This window comes from Atractosteus spatula, chromosome 4 (assembly GCF_055471065.1).
Source record: "Atractosteus spatula isolate fAtrSpa1 chromosome 4, fAtrSpa1.hap1, whole genome shotgun sequence".
Taxonomy (NCBI): domain Eukaryota; kingdom Metazoa; phylum Chordata; class Actinopteri; order Semionotiformes; family Lepisosteidae; genus Atractosteus; species Atractosteus spatula.
Window position 1 is genome coordinate 57,301,006 of NC_142709.1, and position 23,025 is coordinate 57,324,030.

At 44.1% G+C, this 23,025-nt stretch overlaps 4 protein-coding genes across 14 annotated transcripts in view; 3 read left to right on the plus strand and 1 right to left on the minus strand.

The window, feature by feature from the left end:
- lrch3 (leucine-rich repeats and calponin homology (CH) domain containing 3) overlaps window positions 1-7,658 on the plus strand; it is a 36,275-nt gene extending 28,617 nt beyond the window's left edge. For 10 of the 11 annotated variants that reach the window (XM_088913211.1, XM_088913213.1, XM_088913205.1 and 7 more), the window contains 3 exons: window positions 314-451; window positions 817-894; window positions 5,046-7,658. In XM_088913211.1, the coding sequence (XP_088769337.1) occupies window positions 314-451; window positions 817-894; window positions 5,046-5,165 (336 nt within the window). In that variant the 3' untranslated portion in view covers window positions 5,166-7,658. Of the gene's footprint in view, window positions 1-313; window positions 452-816; window positions 895-1,640; window positions 1,836-5,045 lie in introns of those variants that run through there. The other variant, XM_088913215.1, reaches the window with a different exon arrangement.
- A 1,237-nt stretch (window positions 7,659-8,895) lies between these two features.
- drc9 (dynein regulatory complex subunit 9) lies at window positions 8,896-12,920 on the minus strand. The gene is made up of 9 exons (XM_088913216.1): window positions 12,795-12,920; window positions 12,334-12,458; window positions 11,484-11,612; window positions 11,289-11,370; window positions 10,934-11,095; window positions 10,645-10,719; window positions 10,017-10,148; window positions 9,386-9,487; window positions 8,896-9,129 (listed from the first exon to the last, which is right to left on the minus strand). The coding sequence occupies exons 1-9, from the start codon at window positions 12,918-12,920 to the stop codon at window positions 9,013-9,015; spliced, it is 1,050 nt and encodes a 349-aa protein (XP_088769342.1). The 3' UTR covers window positions 8,896-9,012.
- A 946-nt stretch (window positions 12,921-13,866) lies between these two features.
- Window positions 13,867-18,327, plus strand: rpl35a (ribosomal protein L35a). Its single transcript, XM_088913217.1, has 5 exons — window positions 13,867-13,928; window positions 14,957-14,999; window positions 15,939-16,091; window positions 17,484-17,628; window positions 18,258-18,327. Exons 2-5 carry the CDS (start codon window positions 14,989-14,991, stop codon window positions 18,279-18,281), a joined length of 333 nt encoding a protein of 110 aa, XP_088769343.1. The 5' UTR covers window positions 13,867-13,928; window positions 14,957-14,988; the 3' UTR covers window positions 18,282-18,327.
- A 4,156-nt stretch (window positions 18,328-22,483) lies between these two features.
- The window catches only part of abcc5 (ATP binding cassette subfamily C member 5), a 29,565-nt gene continuing 29,023 nt past the window's right edge, over window positions 22,484-23,025 (plus strand). The window contains exon 1 of the mRNA XM_088913219.1: window positions 22,484-22,520. The gene's annotated coding sequence lies outside the window, so the exon portion shown is untranslated. The remainder of the gene's footprint in view (window positions 22,521-23,025) is intronic.

Genomic DNA, 23,025 nt, shown 5'->3' on the forward strand with positions numbered 1-23,025 from the left:
GTTAATTCGTTAAAGTACTCCAACGAAACTAATAGGTTAAAATAATGCATATTTAATATCTTGACCACGTTAACGTTGGTTGTATGAGACCTTAAATTTTTGTTTTAAATTAAAAATGATGCTGTTGCTCCCACTACATCATCACTCCACACATTAGCCTCAGCTTTGCCATCTGCAAGCCTGCTGCAGAATTGGCCTGGGCGGCTCTGGTGTGGTGGGTGATGCAGCTCAAGTACGTGCCTGATGGCCAATCCCACAGTTGTGCACAGAACTGCAGAGAGATACCCTCTCACAGCCGTGTTGTGTCCCCCAGAGCATCGAGTCCCGGCTGAAGGTGTCACTGCCCAGCGACCTGGGGGCAGCATTGACGGACGGCGTGGTGCTCTGCCACCTGGCCAACCATGTCCGGCCTCGTTCTGTGCCCAGTATCCACGTGCCCTCGCCTGCTGTGGTCAGTACTTCCGTCTCCTTAAGAGTCTTTCTGTCCGTTTCAGCCCTTCTAACTGGCTGTGTATCAGTTTTGTCTTTCTTGGCAGCCAGTGTCATTTGCTCATAGATCTGTTTGTCTCCATTTCTACCTGTTCATGCCTTTGTCCACCAGTAACATCTTTGCAAGTCTGTCATTTTGGGAGTATGTGGTCAGTTTCCTCTGTCAGCTGACCTCTCTTTTTGTCATCTCATCATCAGTTTTTCTGGCTCTTTGCTGTGACCATCTCCTGCTCTCCACCTCTACACATCTTGCCCTGTCTCTCCACCTGCGTTGTCTTTGCCAGCCTCTGTGTAACCTTGTCAAAATGCCTGTCTCTGACTCTGCAGCCCAAACTGACAATGGCGAAGTGTCGGCGGAACGTCGAAAACTTCTTAGAAGCGTGTCGGAGGATTGGAGTGCCACAGGTAAGGGCAAAGAGGAACAGATGCTCTCCCTGGCTGACGAACCAGACACACCTCCTGACTGATAGCTGACTGACAGATTCACACTTGATCTGACTGACAGACACTGAAACTGGCAAACACACTGCCTGACTGACAGGCACTGATGCGATGAACACAGACATTACAGGTCAGGTCCTGTTGTCAGAGACCCTGCGCTGGCAGTTGTTGATTCTGTAGTACACATCCAGACTTGCGAAGGTCTGAAATGAAATATGTTGATTGAGTGTGTACGTGTACGTGACAGGTCTGTATACCAACACTGTTTGACTCTTGTAGTTGTAGTGAATATAGAGATTTATTGTATTAACCGTGGCCTGCTGTATGCTACTAACAGGCTTTCTCTCTTTCTCTCTCCCCTTCTCTAACCCCTTTTCTTCCTCCTCCTTTTTACTTCATTCTCCATCTCACCTGCTCTGTCTTTCTCCATTCCTCCCTCTTACTGTCTCACCCTCTCTGCTCTGCTCTGTCTGTCCCGGACCCTCTCTCACTTTTTCCCCCCTTTCCTGTCCCTGTGTTTTCTCTGCTGCCCTGATTTTGTCTGATTCTGCCACTCTTATCTCTCCTCCTCTTCATCCTCTCCCATCTTTTCCAAATTGTCATTCTTCATCATCCCTACCAACATGTGTGAATATTCCATCTCTCATCCCATTTCTCCCTTCCACTCCTGTTCTCTCACACCCACTCTCTCTCCTTCCTCTGTGGGCCAGGAACAACTGTGCTCGGTGGGTGCAGTGTTGGGAGGTGAGGGGGGCTGCGTGTATCATACACTAGAGGCTCTTCTGTCTCTCAGCACACCCCCCTCAGCAGCCCCCCCTGGCCAGCTGGCCTGCTTTGCCCTCTTCTACCTCTCCGTCATGTCGCTGCTGTGTGCCCTCTACTGCCACCTGGTGCCACGCTTCTGAACTGGCACGCACTGTGCTCTGTCACACGGTATATGTGCACGATATGCACAGTTGCGCACACACACATTCTTACTTGTCTAGAAATCAGGCAAGCACAAAGCACAAAAGCCAATCATGCATCATTCCTGCCCAGCAGGTGGACACACAGACACAGGCTGGAAAGTAAGGGATTTTTCTCAAGCATAACACATAGCTTGTGTATGGCCCATCGCAGCCTGAAGTTTTAAAGCAGAGGGCATTCATGGGCATATAGCATTCACTCTCACTTGTTTTATGTGCACTTTTAAAAAAAAAAACGGTTCCATCCTAATGTCTTTTTGGAGTTTCACAAGTAGTGTGTGGACCTCCTGACCCTCATTCAGTTACAGAGTGCCGATACAGGCAAACATGAAAATGTGTCCCCAAGACTCCTTCCATGAGACTGTTTCCCTGTGCACTGAGCACACGGCATCCTAGTATCATGTCCTCAGACAGGATCTGTTACAAGCACAACAAATTAGACTTGTGGGGAGAGATAAACATATTTGTATAGCACTGCGCCTAATGCAGACACCTCTATTTGCACAAACAGCTGTGCACCCATTCCAGTTTTATGCACCTTAGATATACTGTATTAGATTATGTCTTTCAAACCACCACACAAAGACACATCACACATATACCATACTGAAAACGCCCCCATTCAACCCCTGTGCACATCTGCAGTCTCCCGTGAACTCTGCCTGGCCTACACTACAGCCTGTCCCATCCTGAAAAGGCAACCCTGTAGCCCCCACCACAAGTTGGACTGTGCTTTGACGGGACCACTGCTGTCACTCTTCTCTGTCTCTCTTCTTGTCACTATTATGGTGAACCCTGACCCCCAGCAATCGCAGCAACCAGCACCGTCAGGGTGACAGTATTTACAACACTCCTAACTGAAACAGGACACTAAGACTCTTCTGGTCCCTTGTTACTCAGCTATAATATGTCTTGTACCTTTATTCCTTTGCACTGATGGATCACGCTTTCCCATTCTTGTTCAAGACAAGGTTTCAGAAAGATTTATAGAAGGGCACTGATGCCATTGACATGTGGTGTGAATTATTTGACCTGCCTGCACTTGCTGAATCTTTTGCTAGCCTCTAGCTCTTTGGAGACTCCATCTGTGGGACTCAACTGGGTGATGTTTTTGCGAGCTAGAAAGAGCGCCGTGATGCAAAGAGCAGCATCTAGTCACAAACCTCTTCCAGACCTCTGGGCAGACTGCTCCGCTGCACACACAAGTGTCTGGAAACTCAGCCTTGTGCATCTTGTGCCTGACAGACATTCAAAGAGGAAGGCTGGTATTTTACAAAAAAGCAGTTTTGGAAGTGTTCTCGAAAATAAGAGAATTGCACTAATTTTGGGAGTGTTTGTTTTGAAGTGGCAGATCTTCTCGTTGACTGTTATCACTATTTTCCCTAAGAAGGATGATGGAAATAGTAATATTTCCCAGGCCCCAGTCCCTGGCTTTGGTGTGTGGAGACTTTTCACAAGTAGTGTTCTCCCTGCGGCCCCTGTCACCCGCTCCCTGCTGCCCCCTGTGCCTTATCGTGTGTAAATGCAGCTGGGGTGCTGGTCAGTTCAGGACACTGCTGTGCACAGAGGACTGGCAGTGTTTTCTCAAAGAAGGTCAGCTGCTCTCCAACAGATTTTTTATGTGGGAGCAAATACCAGTGTGGATTCTTCTGCGAAGACCTGTTCAGTTTTATTTCTTTATTTCTTCTTGTGAGTCTCTGTGAGTGAGAAGTCTTGCAGGTGCATGTTGTACTGGTATTTCTCCTTTTGGGCGTTCAGAAAGTTGTTTGGAGAAGAGGCCCTGCTAGCTGCCTCAAACCTGACCACCAACCAGCTCTCTTCTGCCCTTCCTCTCCACAGTGATACAGGGGGTCAGACCCTGACCAGCAGAGAGCTGACAGTCCCCAATGCCCCTTGACCACTACACACTGCTTATATGACTCCCAAACTTTGACTCTGTGCACACGTTGATTCCACTAACACACTGGTGTGCTCACAGTATGCCTGCTATAGAATGTGCAACGTATCTTCACAGTTATGATGTGCAGCGTTTTTTTTTAACTAAATGAAGAAATCAGGGAATGAGTTTGATTGCGCTGCAAGCGAGAGTGTGTCAGACAGGTCCAGTGAAACAGTGTTGCAGTGTGTGTGTGAAAAACAGAGGGAGGTAAATGGATTAAATAGGCTTACATACCCTTTCCCTCTGTGTCACTGACTGCTTGTTCTGTTTATGCTTGTCATAATCTTGACCTGTCCATCTGTCTGTGTGCCTCTGGTTCTCTACTATGTGCCTCTTCTCCTGTGTAAGGTTTACCTAACAGTCTCTCTTCCCAGGGCTCTGCCCTTTTTCCTAAAAAAATAAAAATAAAAAAATCAAATCAAATCTGATTCTCGCAGCATCTGTTTTTCACATACTGTTAGGGGTCCAACACTGATGCAGTTCATAAACACAATGCCTACAGGCTCTCTGACCTCTCAAACTCTGCCTGGCTGAATTCTGGTTTGTGACACTGACTTGATTTCTCTTCACTCCTGCTGTTTTTTCATCCCTCTTCCTGCATTCTTCTTTCTTTATGCTAACCCTAGGCTGCCACCCTAAGCTCTGGGCACAGACTTAAACTCAGGCCTATTCTATTGAGCAGTAAGGGAATCTACCAAAACAGAATTACTGTGCTGTTTATTTGTTTCCAATTGTTCTACTGCACCTCTACTTCAGCCCCCTGTGATAGGATTGTAGGCCTGTATTTTAACATGATGCACGTAGTGATGAGTTGGGGCTCCAGTTAGAAATCACAACCAGTATTATATGGGCTGAGTGATGGCCTGGCCTCATCTGACATGAGCACCCTGAAGTGGCTCAGGGCTGAGCAGCTGGCTTCACCCCTACTCCTTCCTCTTTTTCCATATAATTTCTTTCATTTCCATTAGAGTTGATTCACTTTTTGCAGCTTTTGTTATTGTTGTTTTAACTTTTATTTATCCATTGACCTGGCATTTTGTTTTGTTTTTTCTGTTTAATTTTTGTTCCCTATCCCCATCCCATCACCCTGTGCATCTGTCTGTGTCTGTCCTTCTCTGCGTGTGCCTGTGCTCCTGTGTTGTCTTTCCCATGTGTGCCCCTGTTTCTCTGCCTGTTTTGTGTGGGTCTGTCCCTCCTGTGTCTGTCTGTAGGCCCAGCTGTGTCTGCCACTGCACATCCTGGAGGAGCGTGGTTTGGCCCAGGTGGCTGGAACAGTCCAAGCATTGTTGGAGCTGGCCCCCCCGAAACATCCCCCCACCTCACCCATCTAGGACTTCCTCCCTGCCGACCCCGATCAGCCCAACTCATGAACCTAGAGAGACTGACGGCAACACACCCCTCCCTCACTTCTGCCGGACTCACACTGACACCCCCAAGACTGGAACAGAGAGGCACCAAATTCCCCTTACGGCACACCCCTGCTGCCCCGCCACCCTGCAGAGTCTCTGGTCCTGCAGCTACACAGCCAGAGAGGTACAGCAGATGGGGGGATTGCCTGACACCTCCTGCTGAGCGATAGAGGGGATGTGGAGGCTCCACTCTTGTCTGTGTGACCTGCGCCAGGGTGGACAGACAGATGCTAACGGAGATGGAACTGTAAAAGGAGAGAGAGGGTGAGAGAACAGAAGGGAGGGAGGCCCAGTTAGTCCCTTTACGATACGGTTTTATCTTTATATTTACACCACATCTCTCTGCTCGCTCCCCCACTCTCTCTCTCAAGGATGACTTTTGGCACTGTTGTTTTTTGTATTATATTAAGATTAACATTATTTTAAAGTATTTTCTAGTGATCAGTGCCTTGTGTGTTGTAGGGGATATGGGTTGGTGGGTATTCTTTATATTCTAGGGTTTTTGTATTCTATTACATTCATGTAGTTCCCTCTGCTGCTAGCTGTGAGATTACTGGCTTTTGAGATGAGTTGCAGTTCTCACGCTCAGCCAGCAAGTAACCCTTCACATAGAGCTAAAGACACTATTGCAGGACTGACACAACGATGGGGTTACATCACCGCACAGACCCTAGCTTCTTTAGGAGCTACAGAGGTGCAGGACCACAGGGGAAGGTTAGTACTTTGCAATAACGGCAGCACTATGGAGTGACCACTGCATTGAACAGTTACTGCTGCAGCTCATGATACTAATGGTGGCTGCATTTAAAAAGGAAGCCAGCCTTTCCTAATGACCATGCTCCTTTGCTTTGCAAAGGTTTGTACCTGCTGGGTTTTCCCCCCCTTACCCAGCTAGGTAACCCTGGGGTGAGAGGGGGATACAGACTTCTGCACAGAGCTCACTGTTTGAAACACAAAGCAAATCCAGCACGGTTATTTTTTTTAAAATTAAGCTTTCATTTTCCCTTCCTGATCTTGGCATTAGGATGTCCCACAGCTCCAGGGAGTGAAATCAGGATCAGACAATCCCTGGAGATGAAGGGAAAAATACAGGGAGCACTTAAACTGGATTTTATATTCATTTGAAATCCTGAACCAGCGTCGGTAGGTGCACGTCTAGCCTGCTGTTGTTGCAAGAGCACAGGGCAGCCATCTTCTCCCCAGCTCTAAGATGTGTTGATTCAAGACTTTCTAAAGGGAGTCCTTTAGGATACCTAGTGACTGTCACCACCCACTCTCAGGTGGGGGGTCTCAGGGTGGTTGCATGTTTGCATGTGGGGAACCCTGTAGGACCTCAGGGCTGCCTGAGGTGTCCACAAGTCCGAACCAGACTCACTTTGTTCTGACTAGTGGAAACCAGATAAGCGAGACTTGTCTTTAAAGTTAAAGACAGAGTTCTCAGAGTCTCTGTCTTTAAAGAGAACTCTGGTTTTCAATTTTGAATATGCAATGTATATAAACTTTCGTCATTTAAAAAAAATGAATGAATGTTTACAGAGCTGTTAAAGATCTGACACGTGACAGCACGAAGATGAGATCAGCGTATGTGCATGTGCTGGCTGCTCAGATGAAACTTGTTACTGACCCATATGCTGACTTGTCTCCACAGACATTACTGCAACAGGCTGACTTTCTCACTTTGTTGCCATGTCAAGGCTGCAACCAAAAGTTTACAGCAAATTGTTGGCAATTTTTATCATTGAAACGGTGTCTACTTTCTAGTCTAAGTTCGTTCGCTGTGCACAAGACAGGTAGGACTTGTGAATGACCTGGGAGGAATGGCCAGTAACACAAATGGGCTTTTTTGTGTTTGTGGCTCAACCACATACATGTTGGGAATCATGCATGTGTAACTCACAGATCATGTGTGCTCCACCCCACCCCACCCAGGTTCCTCTGTGTTAATGGGAACACCGCTGTCCAGGCAGAGCAAGTCTTTTCAAGTGTTTAAATTTTGCAAGAATTACAGTTTTTAACCATTTATTACCTTTTTAATTGGCAGGGTTTTTAAAAAGGGATGTTACAGCTGTCATCTCTTCCTATTATTGTTCTAAATGTTATTTTCTTCCTGTATATATATTTTCAGCTGTTTTAGCTAATCTGGGTGTGAGGTTGGTGATCATGCGATGTCCCTGGTGCAGGGCTCGTCCCCTGCGTGACTCTGTACAGTAAATAAATACATTCCATACGTTTACAAGTATGTACTGCTTATTATATATATTATGTTATTTTAAAATCCCCTTTGGTTATTTTGAGTTTTTTTAGAATTTAGAGAAAAAAAACATAAGTATATAACCAGTCGAAAACATTTTTATGACTTTTGAAATTAATATTCAGTGTAATTTAAAAAGAAATAAAATAAGTTTTCCAAGCCTATGTAGAGGTTTGTCCCGTGATGCTTTCTTTCAGGTTCTGGGGATCTGACCCTCCAGCATCCTGCTGTGTTACAAGCCCACATCAGACTGTGACCTCTGAAGCTGATCTTCCTCTCGCTAGGTGCACTGACAGTGTCAGTCTGTCTGTCACATTCAAACCTAATCACAGAATTATCATAAGAACTCATGTACACATCATTAGAACATATCAAAGTAAAGACCTAATTTAGCTATATTGACACCACGGCTGGGTATTGTGGGTAATGCCATGGAGAGTTTTGAATGCATGAATCACTTTCCCTCATGGTCTTCTATTTTCATGATAAAAAAAATTGAGTTCTCTGGAACATTCCTTTGAGCCTGGGAATGTATTTGATCATTCTTCTCTGATTCAGGAGCAAGTGTAATGGTGACTAAATTCTACAAAAATATTCTAAAATCATGTATTACTAGTGCACTTTACAATTGCAATGCAATATCCCTAGTTAAAAAAGGGCACTTTCACCATGCTAACATTCTATTACTTTTTTAGCCTTTCTGTAAAGCATTACAAGATCTTTTGGCATGAAAAGCACTATATAAATGAAAGGAGCTTTTATTTGTACTCTCCTTCACTACATTAAATGTGCCAGGTGTTTGCCAAGATACAGATTTTGTCAAGTCATTTTAAATTGCATTTGCATCTTCAGCAGTGTTTACTAATCTCTTCCAATTTGGTATCATTTGTCATCTTTTTCACCAAAAAAAGTACTTTACTCATAATGCCAGAATACAGATCATGAATATTAAAAGTACATATAATTTAGAACATTTTCCAGGAATGTTGTTTGTTCTTTACAATTTGTTTTCCATAAAGTATCCCAAATCACTTCATCCTTCATTGTTTCTTGCTGTTATAGTGCTGAAAAAACTATTTTAACCCCCAATGCGATGAATGCCTCTGGCCTTTTTCTTGGTCTTAATATTTTGTGAACTTTGCTTGCAGTTCTTCTTGTACTTCTTGAATTACATATCCTGTGAATTCTGCTGATGTACCTGGCTTCCCAATTATAATACAGGTGTGTGCCAGCAGCAGTAACAAACATCCAGTAAATCTGGGAATTCGCCTATTCCCACTGTTGTTTTCTTATCCAGGCAATTCAGGGCTTAATGTGACACACTGTGCACTGCAATCAGTGACCATCTGCCCACACACAGACCAGGGAAATGAAGATGTATTAGTGCAGTTTTAATTTTGACTCTCAGTGAACAGCAATGCTTTATGCCCCCCCACACACACACATCCTCCCCTGGAGTGAGATGAACCACAGTGGGCATGCCTGGCGTCTCCTTAGTCCTTGTCCTCGTCGTCCTCCTCACTTCTTCTTACTCTTCTTCTTGCCTCTACCCTTCTCCTTGCCCTTCCCCTTTTTGCCCTTCTGGAAGGGGCCCAGACCCCGCCGCACCAGTGTGCCACGCCACCATGACTGGATCTGCAGAGTGGCATTCATATAGAGAAGGAAGCATGTTAATACCTAGAGAGAGAGGTATTAGAAAGACAGATACGGATACCTAGGGAGACAGTAATAAAAACACTGGGTAAGAATACAGAGTGAGATCAGTTTCATCGCAGTGCTATTAATGTGATCAGTGAAGTATTAATTTAATCACAGTGGTATTACTGTTCTCAGAGAGTGCTGTTACCTTATGTGGCATTAAAGTGAAAGGTGGTGTGAAATGTGTACCGACCTTGACTGCAGCCCTGTGCTCCGTCTCCTCTTGCTCCCTCTGTTTCCGAGCTTTCTCTTTCTCCACACGGTCCTCGATCACCACTTGCTCACACTCCCTGTACTGACACACACACAGCCAGGTCAGTGTGCACAGTGTCTACATTGTATAGTCAAGATGCTTCTAGTGTGAACTCCTTTCAAAACAACCCAGAAGTGGTGTTCAGGGCTTGACATCTTCATGGTTTACTGCAGTAGCCCTGTAGGACTCCTTCAAACTCTTCAAACTCAGAGAATCCTGCAGGAGAGTTATAGGATTTGCTGAACTCCTGCCTCAGGTTTTGTGAATGTATCATGTAGATATTAGTGTGTATATTTACAGCGTGTCATGTGTATCTGCAGTTTATAGTGGTGTGAATAGTATGCTGTGTTTCTCTTTTGCTGTATTTTTGTGTAATTTGTATATAGATAGTTTGTGGTGAAGACTGTATGTTAAATGTGAAGTATGTAGTGTTTTTCTAGTGTGTAGTGTTTCTATAGTGCATCAGTAATGGGTACATGTTTCTGTAGAGTGTCCAGTCTACATCTACAGTATGTACAGTGCTGTATGTAGCTTCTACGTCTACAGTGTGTAGTATGTATGTAGTGTGTACCTGCTTGGCGAGCTCCTGCAGGCGGGTCAGGTTGCTGGTCTTGTTGCTTTTCAGCAGGTTGAGCTCCTGCTGTTTGGCCTCCATGTCTCTCTCGTACCGCTCCATCCACACCTCTAGCTTCTCCTCCAGTCTCTGCAAGGCACACCAGGATACGCCCAGTCCAACCTCACATCATACTTAAACCTGCCATTCAGCTGCACTGTCACATTCACAGAAAATCCATTCTTATTGCTTCATACACAGTGCAGCTTGTCAGCACCCAACTCTTGACTGTTTTATCAATAAGCTTTCAAACCAAAGATCTGTCCAGCACTCATCTTCAAATTCCTGTATAGTGCAATCAGGAAGTTCCAAGTGTCAAAAACACTTGTTTTTAGCATGAAAAGGTATCAAGGTTACAGCAAAAACTGTTTCTTTATGTCATCACATATGTCTTGTGAGCTTGTAGTTTCATTCCCTAAGAAGGACTGCAGTGTCTGGGTATGCAAGCTCCTCTGTGAGACTGGGGGTTAGCTCTGGAGGAAAGGGCTTCAAGAACTTGGAAAAGATCAGCTAGGAGACAGGGACTAATGCAGTAGTCGGTGTGAGTGAGCGTGAAAGGCACTGTATAAAGACACAGGACACTCACGCTCTGGTGTTCCTTCAGGAAGCTCTCCATCTCAATGTGAACGCGGGTCTCCTGGTCAATCTTATCCTGCAGCCGCTAACACCAGAACAAAGGGGGTTACTGTCTGTTTGACAATGACTTTGTATTTCAGCACTGTGTTGGTCTTTTTTTTTGACTCCTTCACTGTGTTCGGATAAGAACACGTTGTGATTAGCTGCTACCGGATCTGTTGGAGCAGTGACTGTATTAATCTTCTGACCGACACACTGACACATGCACACGCCAAGACCCACACGCACTGTGCGCAGACCTGAATCTGCTCCTGCAGTTGCTGCTCAGCATGTCCATTGACCTTCTGGCCCTGGTACACCTGCAGCTCCGCGCTGCTCTTCACATACTTCCCCTCCAGCCCAGTTTTGGCCTTCATCTCCTGCAGCTGGTCCTTCATGTGGGCGATCATCTCCTCTCGCTTCTGGGGGTGAGGGGTGAGGAGAGAGAGAGACATGTCAGACACAGAGCAGATAAGTTATAAAGCATAGCTATTACTGTATGTAATGATGGCATGCCCATGTTATTACACTATAATATGGTACATCCTTGCAAGGGCATGTTTGAGTTATTATACTGTAATAGTGTATGTCACTCATTGGAATGTGTTTTTATACCTGCAGCTCAAGCTCTTTCTCTTTGCGGATATCCAAAAGCTGTCTCTGCAGAGCTCTGGTTCTGCGTCTGCCCTCCTCTTCCCTGCCAAAAAGCGCATGCAGACACGCCCACACGAAGTCATTGTCAATGTCCGATGTCCACTTTGCCTGGTACTGAGACCAAAGCTTGCTGAAGACTAGAACTGAGAGGCTGACCTCACTATGATGTCATGGAGGTGTGCCTTCCTCTCCTTTTCTGCTTGGACAGCCAAAAGCAAGCTCTGGAATGTGCCCTTTTCCTGCAGCTCAGCCAGGGCATCGGAGATCACCTGTGCTGCAAACTGCCTGAGACAGGAACAGAAAGACAGAGAGAGGAGAAAGAGGGACAGAGAGCAAAAGGCAGAGAGAGGAGTGAGATGGAGACGGACAGACAATTACAGTAAGGAAAGAAAAGGGAGAGAGAAGCAAAGGGATTTGATTGTTCAATGTTTAAATTTAACTTTAATTTCATCTCACAGGTGGCTTAATTGCAAAAACACCATCCTGAATCATAGATTAAGTCCTGTATCCAATACAATTCGGGCTAGAATCTTGATTTTCTTCAATGCCTGGATTCCCAGCATGCTAGATGCCAGTAGCATTCGGTGGGTTTGAGCTGGCCGAGCAGGAGACCCTACAGCACCATCAATGAGAGTCATAATGTTTGTTCAATCAGTGCCAGTACTCCTGTAAGGCACTAGAGAGCTTGCAAGCAGCACATCTAGATGGGATAGAGAGCATATCAAATGGTGTGTGCCACATTCATTCACAACTGTCAATAACAGATTGGGAAGGGTCAAAAATAAATTGCCATTTCAACATTTTATCATATATATTTTTTATTTGTATTTGTCAGACTTCTGACCTACAGGAATGCCGCGCAGAGGAGTAGGTCAGTGGATTATGGTTATATGCAATTCCGTAACGCATGTGGGATTTTTGCAGAGCTAGAGAGCCAGAAATTGAGAGGAATTAGAGAGACAGTAGGACAGCAGGAGAGAGAGAGCCCATTCACTGCAAAACTGACCTGTCTCTTTGCACTTTGACCAGGTGCTCGGGGGTCAGGGGGTCGTGCTCAAGCATGCGGCTCAGCTCCACCTTGGTCCTCTGCAGCGCCCCTGTGACCTGTGCCAGCTTTGCCCTCTCCTGCAACTGCAATTACATCATCTCCGTGAAATACAGCTCTGCCCCTGCTGCTGCAACACCTGCCCAAAGTGAGCAGACACAATCTGATAGACAAACACACTGAGACACCTAGACAACATAAAGAACAACATAAAGCTAGAGAGAGAAACTGAGACACCTGACCTAGCATAATCTGAGAGACTCACACAATGACTCACACAATGGTTACAGGTTCTGAGACATACTGTATATTGGTACACGAAGACAACATGTCAGAAAGGAAAACACATCGAGACACACCGAGAGACGCATTGACAGACATGACACATTGAGACAGATACAAACTTGTGGGTGAGAGAGTACCAAGCCAGCGTCAGGCCGCCCCTCGTACGTGGCAGGCATGATGTGACCCAGCACGGCCAGCTGATCTGCGCCGTCTTCTAGAACCGTGCACAGCCGGATTTGCTCCACATACGACTGGAGAGACATCGTGTGCACTGCAAATGCAACTGAGAACTAAGTACAAATGATCTGTGTGCAGATTGTACAATTATGCAGTTTGCTTCAATGATGTTGTCACTTACGCAGATACTGTAAACTCAGATTGAATGATATTATACGTTAATACTGTACAGTCGGTGTGACTGACAAAGTCAATATCAATGTAACTGACAGTACAGTTTGTCTCAGGGCGTCCCGTCTAAAGCCCACTCGGCACTAAAAACCGGAATCTAATCAAAGTTGTAATATTAACAGTGTGCACGCTGGAAAGGTCAGTAAGCATTGCAGGTCCAATAGATACTTCCCATTCCCCATTAGCGACTTCAAATAGAGTCTTTTAACACTTTCAAATAGGTTACCAATTTCTACCAATCTCAAAATCGAAATTCTGCTGAAAGAAAAATGAAATGAATCCATCCGATATGTTAAAATAGATGTCTGTAACTGCCGATCAATAACTTTCCTAAAACTTCAAAGACAAAATAATAATACTGTCGCAAAGATTAATCACCGTTTCAGTCAGGTTACTTTTCCAACTCGTGAAAATTGCTCGATGTTGACACCGATCACCATGGCAACCGCACAACCGTGGTGAGCAAGCTTAACAGTTGTATGTACTTTTTATGTTTATGTTAAATTAGTAAATACAATTATATATTTTAAGCTTAATGTTTAGTTTATTTTAGTGGACAAGAAACTTTATTTTGTTTCTGAGTAACAAATGCAAGGAAGCGAAGTAAAAAGGCTAGTCTATAAAATTGCCTGTTACAACAAATTGTAAACGCAAAGCGAATGCTTAGTTTAGGACATATGGAACTTAAATATTTTCTGAGATTTTTTAAAATGAAAAAATGTTTTTAAGAAACTAGTGTACGTCTTTTAAAAGCACATTTCTAGTCAGGCGCTGTTTCAGTCACGACTCGTGCGACGATGGTGTTGATTTCCCAGCATGCCCTAAGGACCCCCCTTTTTCCTCCATCTTGGATATCAGTACAGGTGAGAGAGATAAACAGCGTTTAGAATCAACCGGTTTTTAAATAGTTTTTAAAAGTATAGTAACTATAATATTACTTCTCTTAAACAGCCGTGAGTCTTATACGGCTTGTTTTACCAGTGCCGTAGCCTTTGAGCTGAAGATGGCAGAGATACTCAGTGGATTTAGCTTGGAATCCCTCGGGTGAAATGAAAATGCCCCGGCTTCGCAGGAGCTGAGCCTCGGCCGTTCAAACTCAATTTTATTCATTGGATTCCCATTTAAAAATACAAGAATGTCTCCGATCCCTGTAACTGTCAAAACCCTGGTGTGATTTTTAAAATTAGAAACCATTTATCTTTCTTATAAAATGGTGGCTTTATTCATTTCTGCCTTGCTGACTAAAGTTTTGCTGTATGGTCAGTGAGTGTTAATGGTGGGAGCTGTTATCCAGTGTGTAGTCATATACACGGTATTTGTACCCCGAAATCATATACGTCCCCGGTTGCTGCTGTTTTGGGTGCATGTATGAATTCTCGTATCTCGACTGCCGACTCCGATACCTTATTTGCTTCCGATTGTGTCTAACCGGAACTGTGGCGGTCAGGCCCTTTTCATAAATGTAATATCATGGCTAAACTTGTTCCAGTTTTTCCAAGCACAGTTACATGTCCCTCACAGCTCAGATAGGTAGAATCGTGAAAGTGCACAGTGTTGCCCGGACCTTGAACCTTCAGCATGAGTGTCTTTTGAAGTAATTTACATGTGTTTCGCGTAGATAGTGTTTCCTCGTGCAAATGTGTACGTGTTCAAAGAAAACCGATGTTCTTTGCGATTTCCCACAGGAGCTGTCACTATTGATACAGTGTGCGTTACGGTGATGTAGAGCTAAAATCCTCAGCCGTGGTCCAGCTCTCTTAGCTGGGTTGTGTTGTTTTTTCCCCCAAAGTAACTTTCGTACCTAGAAGTGGTCATCTGTGTATAGCTCCTTGTGTTTTAGAATAACATGTTTGTATTGTGTGCTGATTATGTGCTCCCTGTCCATCTCCAGGCTTGGCTGTGACTGAATACTCAAGCTTCACAATGCCAGGAAGGTGAGTCCTTTGTTTTTCACTAATCAGGTATTCTTGGAGCTGCCTTTTTATTAGTGAGCATTGCTGAATAATACATTAAAAAATCGACCTTCCTGCAGTGGGAGTGTAACAGGAACAGAATCAGTTCTTTTTGGAAGCAGAAGGGTTTGTGTTTGATCGGTACTGTACTGTGGCAAACTGGTGGGTTATCTCTGGTTTAAACTAACACTTCTCCAATGTGCTTTATTTCTTGGGATATACCCTTTAAAACAGCAGGCTATTTTACACACAAGCAGAGCTCAGTTCTGAATTGAGTGATTGCCTGTATTACCCGGTGTGATGCATTTCAGTGATTTTTAACTTCCACATGCTCTTCTGACTTTTCCACCTGATCTACAGTGAGGTGGGGTTGCAGAAAGTTGCAGCTGTCTCAGTTGATGGATGAAATAGATCCCCTGCTATATGCAAAATAGGATGAAAAGTGCAATGCAGATTCAAGTATTTGAAGAAAGTAGATGTGAAGTTTAATATCCAAGTGGGAGCCTTTGGTTGCTAATTACTCCTTCGGTAAGTGATTCTGGTGTCCCTAGCTTGGCCACTGCAATGCAGTGCAGTGATTTCAGGTTCAGTCTTCAGTTCCTAGATTGCTTATCCTTCAGCAGTACTGTGCGATAAGCATCGCTTTCCCACTTTGTATAGGAGGCTGCAGTTAAAAACCTGACACGGATCAGAGTGCTGTCTTTTCTCCTTGCAGTCAGTAGTGACCTCTGCCAGTTGGCTCTTCACTTAAGATACCTAGTTTGTATCAAAACCGTGATCTTATCTAATACAATTAAAAAAATATGCAAACAGTGTCTGCAAGGGGCAATGAAGAGTGTGGATCGTGCTGCAGGGTGGACAGTCTCTTGTTGGGGCTGTGATTGTCTTCTGACAAGAGCTCTTGGTCTCTTTCCCCCCCAGACTGTGGTGCAAGGCGATCTTCACAGGGTACAAGCGAGGCCTCCGGAACCAGCGCGAGCACACGGCGCTGCTGAAGATCGAGGGTGTGTACACGCGCGAGGAGACCGAGTTCTACCTGGGCAAGCGCTGCGCCTATGTCTACAAGGCCAAGAAGTGAGTCCGACGCTGCCGGCACGCCAGTGTTAAACTGGGTGCGCCTGTGAAGTTTCTTCTTGGTATGCCATTTCAGTGTTGCAGAGAGAAGCCGATAAGCTCTCTTAAGCCAGTTCCCCAACCTGGGTCCACATTTACTAGTGGATAGTGGGAAGTCCTCATGTGTGTATATATGTTGTATATAGAAGGCCTCGTCCAGCTGCTTTAGTGCTCTCTATTTCGTTTTCTTTAAGCAGACAGATTTCCAGTCTTCCAGTTTCAGTTATTGAATCCAGTTAGTGGACGGTAAGGTTTAGGCATTTGGTAACAGGAAACATGCTTCTTTGTTTAGAGATCTGTTCTGAAAAACCAAACACAGTTATGGTGCTGCTATGCTCTATAGTTTTATGGCATCGTCCATATTTGTTTTTTTGCTGCTGGACTTGAAGTGGATGTGCTGCCAAGTCCTGCTGGCCCTCTAAGTGCAGCAGCAAACACAGATTTTGTGTCTGGCGTCTGTTTCAGGAGGATTGAACTGGCGTTGTTGAAACAAAGCACAGCTGGAACAGTGTTAAGATTTTTTTATCTGTATGATGTGTTTAATAATTGGAGAAGGTTAAACTTATTTACATATGTGGCATACTGCTAGCAGCTCGGTAATACACATCTGCATGTAGAACTGTCTTGTCTCTGTACCTGCAGGCACTTGATCATCTTGCCTGCCACTTGTTATTGCAAAAAAGGCATTAAATATTAAAGGAATAGGTGTTCCTGACATATAAGGGATGTGTAATAATGCAATTAACATTTAACATTTAATTTACTTACCACTGTTTCGTAGACAGGGCCAGTACTAAATTTTTCATTGAATGTGTTTGTGTGTCAGTGCAGTTTCCCTTGCAAACTGCCTTTTTTCTCTTGCTTAAAATATGGTTCTTGTTTTTGTTTATAGCCCTGTGTCACACAGAATTGTGGTGTATTGAATATGACTGATTACAGGCAGCAAGGAAGAGCAGCTTTCAAATAAAGAATAAAATCATTTCTGTCAAAGACCGTTAGTTAGGGGATGTGTAGCTGCATTTAGTGGTGGGTTGGCTTTTGTTCCCTTGTTATCAGATTATCGTTTGCATAGAAACAGATGCCTTTTTTATCAAGATTGACATTAGCCTTCTCGCTGTCCCTCACAGCTCTTCTCTCTTTCCTGTCACTGTCTTCAGATCACTTCATACACCCTCCGTTGCTCATTCAAATTAAAGAGTTGTAGCTTATATAGTTTTGTGTTAGCGGGGGTCACGTTTGCTTGATTATGTCTGTGCTCGTTTTCATTACGTGTTTGAAGATATCTGCAGTTTTGGAGCTGCCTGAATAATTGCTGTTTGACCGAGGCTTCTCTCGCTCTCCCTCTGTCTCAAGGAACACAGTGACTCCTGGTGGCAAGCCCAGCAAGACGCGCGTGATCTGGGGCAAGGTGATGCGCGCTCACGGAAACAGCGGCATGATCCGCGCCAAGTTCAGCAGCAACCTGCCCGCCAAGGCCATTGGGCACAGGATCAGAGTGGTGAGTGTCCAGCCTTTGCTGTGCTCTTACTTGCGTCTGTCTCTCGCCTCTTCATCATTACAACCACCGGGTGAGCTACAGGAGGGAGGGTGAACGACACCCTCTTCATCCCTCCTTCCAAAGCTGCGGTCACTTATACACTGGTCAGCCTCCTTCATCGCTCCTTAACTTTGTGTTGTCATTCTGTCGCCCATCTGAAATGACATCAGACTCAGATTCTCCCCTTTTCTGCCTGTCCCTTTCCATGCACCCACCTCTTCCCGGTAATACCACTGTAACGCAGGGTGAGTGAGAAAGAAGTGTAGATTTTGTTGCTTAAAATTTTTCCAGCCAGTCTTTCTGGCGACCTCCACTGTTATTATATTAATCCTTTAAATAATCAATTAGGGACATGATTGGAGATGAGTATGTTATTAAAATGGATTGCATGGGCTGTTGGTTAAGCAGCTGTAATTTACAGTAATTGGACACTGTAAGGCAAGTTTGCTAAAGCATTTGACCAACATGCAGCTCACCTGTCGCAGGCAGCCATCTTCTTCCTGCTTGACAGCTGTACTTCCCCCATGTAGCTCCAAGACCTGCGGCATCACACTGCACTGTCACTGTTAATCCCTTTCCTTCTCTTGCAGATGCTGTATCCATCACGGGTGTAATGTGCTGTGGTTGTGTACATACAATAAAAGGACTGGTCCAAATCAAGTGGTGTCTGCAGTGTTTCTTTCTGAAGGAGCTGTCTGCTGCTGTGCAGGTCTGATGTGCTGAGAAGCTGCAGTAGAGAGCACTTCCTCGAGGAATGTATCTGTGTGCCCGTAGACTGGGGCTGTCTTAGACAAGCAGGGGCATCACTATCAATTGTGGGGCTGATTTTCCGTGGCTTCCTTTTACACCTGCAGTTTCATTTTACTGGGTTTCTCGAGATACAGTATCTGTTACAAACCGGGCTTGTATCTTGCATCTTGGTTAAGATGGCGGTGGCTTGGCCTTATTTCTGTTTTGGACAGAGTGCCTGATGTTTGATTCTCGCTTTTTTTCCTGATTTTGCCTCTAGTTCTTTGTAATTCTCTGAGGTAGACCACGGGTTAGCTCTGCTGTGGTGTCTCTAATGAGGTGCAGAAGACTTGGCTGGGAAAGCTTTCCCTGGGAAGCTGGGAAAGCTGGGAAACTCGATGAAACACTTGTTTAAATCACTGAATCAATGAGGTAACATGAAATTCACACCCCCCAGTGGGACTAGAGCTTTGGAACATAAAATCCTGATTTATCCAATTTGCCCATGTTTATTAGAGAGCATTTTTATTTTTTGACCACTATAAGCATTCATAAAAAGGCACGTTTGGTGCAGTTTTCTCCCATAACACTGAAAAGCAGTGGAAAGTTTTTAGACACTTGAACAAAAGGGATTGTCCGATATGACTGAAAAAAGGTGTTCACTGTCAGAAGTGAGCAGTGGATGTTTTCACCAGGTTTCTGATGCGCAGACATTTCTGTTACATTTGACTTTTGTTGCAGGGAGATGCCAGCAGCATTATGAAGGATTTAACTGCAACAACCGAAATAACTTTTCAGATTTCTCCTTGCCTGACTCGGGGAGTGTCTTGGTTGAGATGGACTTGTTTAGGAGTAAGATATGAAGGTTATTCTGGTTTTTGTAAGAGCCATTTACATGCTAATTAGGAGTACTTCAGATGACTAAAATCTTACAGTAACCCAGGAACTCAGCAGCTCCAGTTTTTTAATCAGAGTCTGTCACAGCATTCCCCTGTCTTGGTCCTGGAAGGACAACAAAACCAGCAGGCCTTTGAAAATTATGTACAATCCCAAGGCCTGTGGCAAAGGTTCAGATTTCACCAGGTCATTGCTTACCCAGAAATCTGAAGCTATTTCTGGTTTTAAGGACCTAATGGATTCCAGCCTCTGGACTGGTGAAGAATGGACTTCCCGTGTATTTTATGTATAACACCTGGAAGAGGTGTTAGTGGGGCCAGCAGGGGGCGCTTACCCTGCGGTCCATGTGGGTCCTAATGCCCCAGTATAGTGACGGGGACACTATACTGTAAACAGGCGCCGTCCTTCGGATGAGATGTAAAACCGAGGTCTTGACTCTGTGGTCATTAAAAATCCCAGGGCGTTTCTCGAAAAGAGTAGGGGTGTAACCCCAGCGTCCTGGCCAAATTTCCCATTAGCCCTTACCAATCATGGCCTCCTAATAATCCCCCTATATGAATTGGCTTCATTACTCTGCTCTCCTCCCCACTGATAGCTGGTGTGTGGTGAGCGTTCTGGCGCACTATGGCTGCCGTCGCATCATCCAGGTGGATGCTGCACATTGGTGGTGGGGGAGGGGAGTCCCTATTACTTGTAAAGCGCTTTGAGTGGAGTGTCCAGAAAAGCCCTATATAAGTGTAAGCAATTATTATGTTAAACTCACGTTTGGAGGCCTTGGCTTGTCGTTTCAGAACTGCAGTGAAGTCGTTGTCCACTAGGGGGCTCTCTTCAGCTACTGTGGGCAGATAACCCAGTTATATTGGGGGAGAATTACATTATTGTGTAGTTTCACACATTTTCAAAGTGTATCAATTAAGTAACTTCATTTTTGCAATCCTTGTGTAATTGAGGATTATAACTGGGGGCTTAAAATTAATTAGCAAAGTTATATATAGGCGTTACTGTCAGGGTGTTACTATCAGGGCGGCTGTCGGGATGTTTAACACTGCCCTAGGCTAGGACTGCTATCCCTTCATCTGCTCGTCTATGGACAGCATGTTGCACTATTGTACTTTTTGGACACTCAATCGGTATATACCTATGCACACTTTGCACATTTTATTTTATTTTTACAGTGACTAGGAGCATATTTTGCACACACCTATTTTATATTTATTTTGTATTACTGTACATATTTTAATTTTTAGTCTACTCTGATGTCTGTTTTTGCTTGTCTTGGGCTGGGCTGCTGTAACACCTCAATTTCACTTGGGATCAATAAAGTCTTATCTATCTACTATATTCCACATCCAGTTGTAGTCTAACATTGGCCTTAACCATTTTATTTTGCAGTAATATTTCTGCACAACAGCTGTTCCTATTCTGTAACTACATACTCACTCAAATACACACTTAAGTGTTTTAAATATTTTTCTAATCATAAGAATACACAAGATAGGCACCCTTGCTGCTGTAGGTCTTCGAACTGTGGCAAACCTAGTAACTGCTAACATGAAAGTTAGCAAGTTGTGGAGCATCATGTTAGCAAGTGCTAACATGAAAAATGTTCATCTGCAGTTCGGTTCAAGTCAATTGAACTACAGATGAACATTTTTTCCTTGCAGTCTATTTTTTCTAAAGCACTATACGATACTATTTAATATGTATAGTACCGTAACTGATATTAAACAGAAATAAAGCTGTGTCGTTGGTTCTGTTAGAAACATATTTTGCAAGTATAGATTTATAGGTGTGCAGCAGCTCGGCGGCCTAGTCCTCCAGCGCTCTGTTCCGCCTGTGGAAGAGCAGGAGGCGCCGCAGTGAGTGGAAAAGTACCGAGTCTCTGCGGCGGCGAGACTGCGGCCCTCGGCTCCCAGCTCCGTGCACGACAATGCGCAGCCGGGCCGGCGCGCGCAGGCCGCCCATCTGCGATCTGAGGCGCAGCTGCAGCAGCAGCGCTGCTACTACCTTTACGGCACCTCGGCGGAAGGCAGGCCGCAGGCCTCTTCCCTCTGTTTCGATTCATAGGTCATTTTCACCGCAAATAACAGCGTTCAAGCCGTCCTGCCAGCGTGTCGTTAAACCCGTTCTTTCTCTGTGCCCGAAGGAAGCGAATTCAGTCGCCTGTTTCAGTGATTCCGCTGTGAAGACTGTTCAGAAGATGGAACATTTGATCATACGTGACGTGTGACGAGAAATGTAACTGGCATATCATCATTGCAAAGAAACAATTGTAACGGACATGCAATTTTGTCTTAATTGCTAATAAAAAGTGATTTTCTTTTATACCTATCTAAAGTAACACAATAGCGAATGACGCTTTAGATAGATTCGTCTTCAGAATTAATTTTAATATGCATTTTTGCTACCTCATTACAAGCACAAAAATAGCCCCTATGAAACATTTACGCAAACACCGAAGTAAAACACCTTTAACCATGTTAACTGATTGTCAGCAGAGGCTTCTCTGTTTTAGGGTACGGACAATTAACGAGCTCTTAATGCTTTTTTAGTGGAGAGTAATCGCGAAATTAAATCGCCTCGTCAAAGGTGGACTAACGACATTTTATTTGCCAAGCGCTGACATCTTCAGGACTGTTAATCAAGATGTCAAGCAAATTAACACAACCTCATATACTAAAAGGCTAATTATTTATACGTTATTAAGTGTATTTCAGAAATATAAATGTTGAAAAGTACGTAACCGACAACACAGAAAATTGCACAGGAAAACATAATTTTTTTCTGCGTAATTGTTGTAATATGATGATATGTTTTTCGGACGAATACCTTTAGAATATGTACATTTATTTTATATAAATAAAATGCTGTATTCATTCACGCAAAAGGTAAAAAAAAATACCGCTCGACCCCGCACTCGCGTGCACGCGGTCTTTATTCTGAAGACTTTTCTAGCTGAAGGAGCGAGCACGACTCGGACCTCGCGTGCCCGTAACGCTGATGACGTTTACACTTAACCACACCCTTGTCTTGATCGAAGGGTTTTGCGGGAGTTGTAGTTTTTCTTTTAGGTCTTGCTCCACGGATTCGTAGTGAGCGGGGTTTTTAGTGAACTACATTTCCCGAAGAGTCTTATCGGCTCAATAGGTCTCGGCAGCTCCTTTATAAGGCGTTTGTTTTGGCTGTGGTAGATGATCTGGGATCTGCGTTGGAAGGCAGAAGAGCAGGTATCTGTTGCTAGGCTGCGGCGGGTGGGGGATAAAAATTGATAATCTGGAATTTATGTTTGCATTGAAAGTCTTCTGGTTCATTGAACGACGGTTATTAAAGATCAAAATTAAAAAACATATATTGTCAAAAGAAAAACTGTTTTGGATAAAAATCCGACTGGGAAGCGATTTGCGGTACATCGGAAATATAAAGCCCCCGGATGCTTCAGTCATATTCTTTATTGATATGAATTTATCGTATGCTTTATTGTACTTAACAAAGCAATTGCTAACATTACATGTAGTTCACTGTACACCGTTATATAACTATACTTTTTTTTAAACTACACTTACGTATGTGTGGTTATGTTTCCTGTTTTGGCTTCGTCATGGTGGATATCTTGATTTTAATGAGCAGGAGTATGACGACCTGATTTTCATCGTATCAATATGATCATTATGAAACTGACGCTAAATTTTAACTTAATAACGCCGTTAGTTTGCCCAATTATATCGTTTTATA

What these genes read in the sequence shown, in the direction of transcription:
- rpl35a (XM_088913217.1), top strand. An exon ending in TATGTCTACAAGGCCAAGAA is followed by an intron (nt 16,092 to 17,483) that starts GTGAGTCCGACG and finishes CTCTGTCTCAAG; the next exon opens with GAACACAGTGACTCCTGGTG. An exon ending in TTGGGCACAGGATCAGAGTG is followed by an intron (nt 17,629 to 18,257) that starts GTGAGTGTCCAG and finishes CTTCTCTTGCAG; the next exon opens with ATGCTGTATCCATCACGGGT.
- drc9 (XM_088913216.1), bottom strand. Translation starts at nt 12,920, where the DNA reads ATGTCTCTCCAGTCGTATGTGGAGCAAATCCGGCTGTGCACGGTTCTA. An exon ending in GTCAAAGTGCAAAGAGACAG is followed by an intron (nt 11,613 to 12,333) that starts GTCAGTTTTGCA and finishes TTCCTGTCTCAG; the next exon opens with GCAGTTTGCAGCACAGGTGA. An exon ending in AGCACAGGGCTGCAGTCAAG is followed by an intron (nt 9,130 to 9,385) that starts GTCGGTACACAT and finishes GCCACTCTGCAG; the next exon opens with ATCCAGTCATGGTGGCGTGG.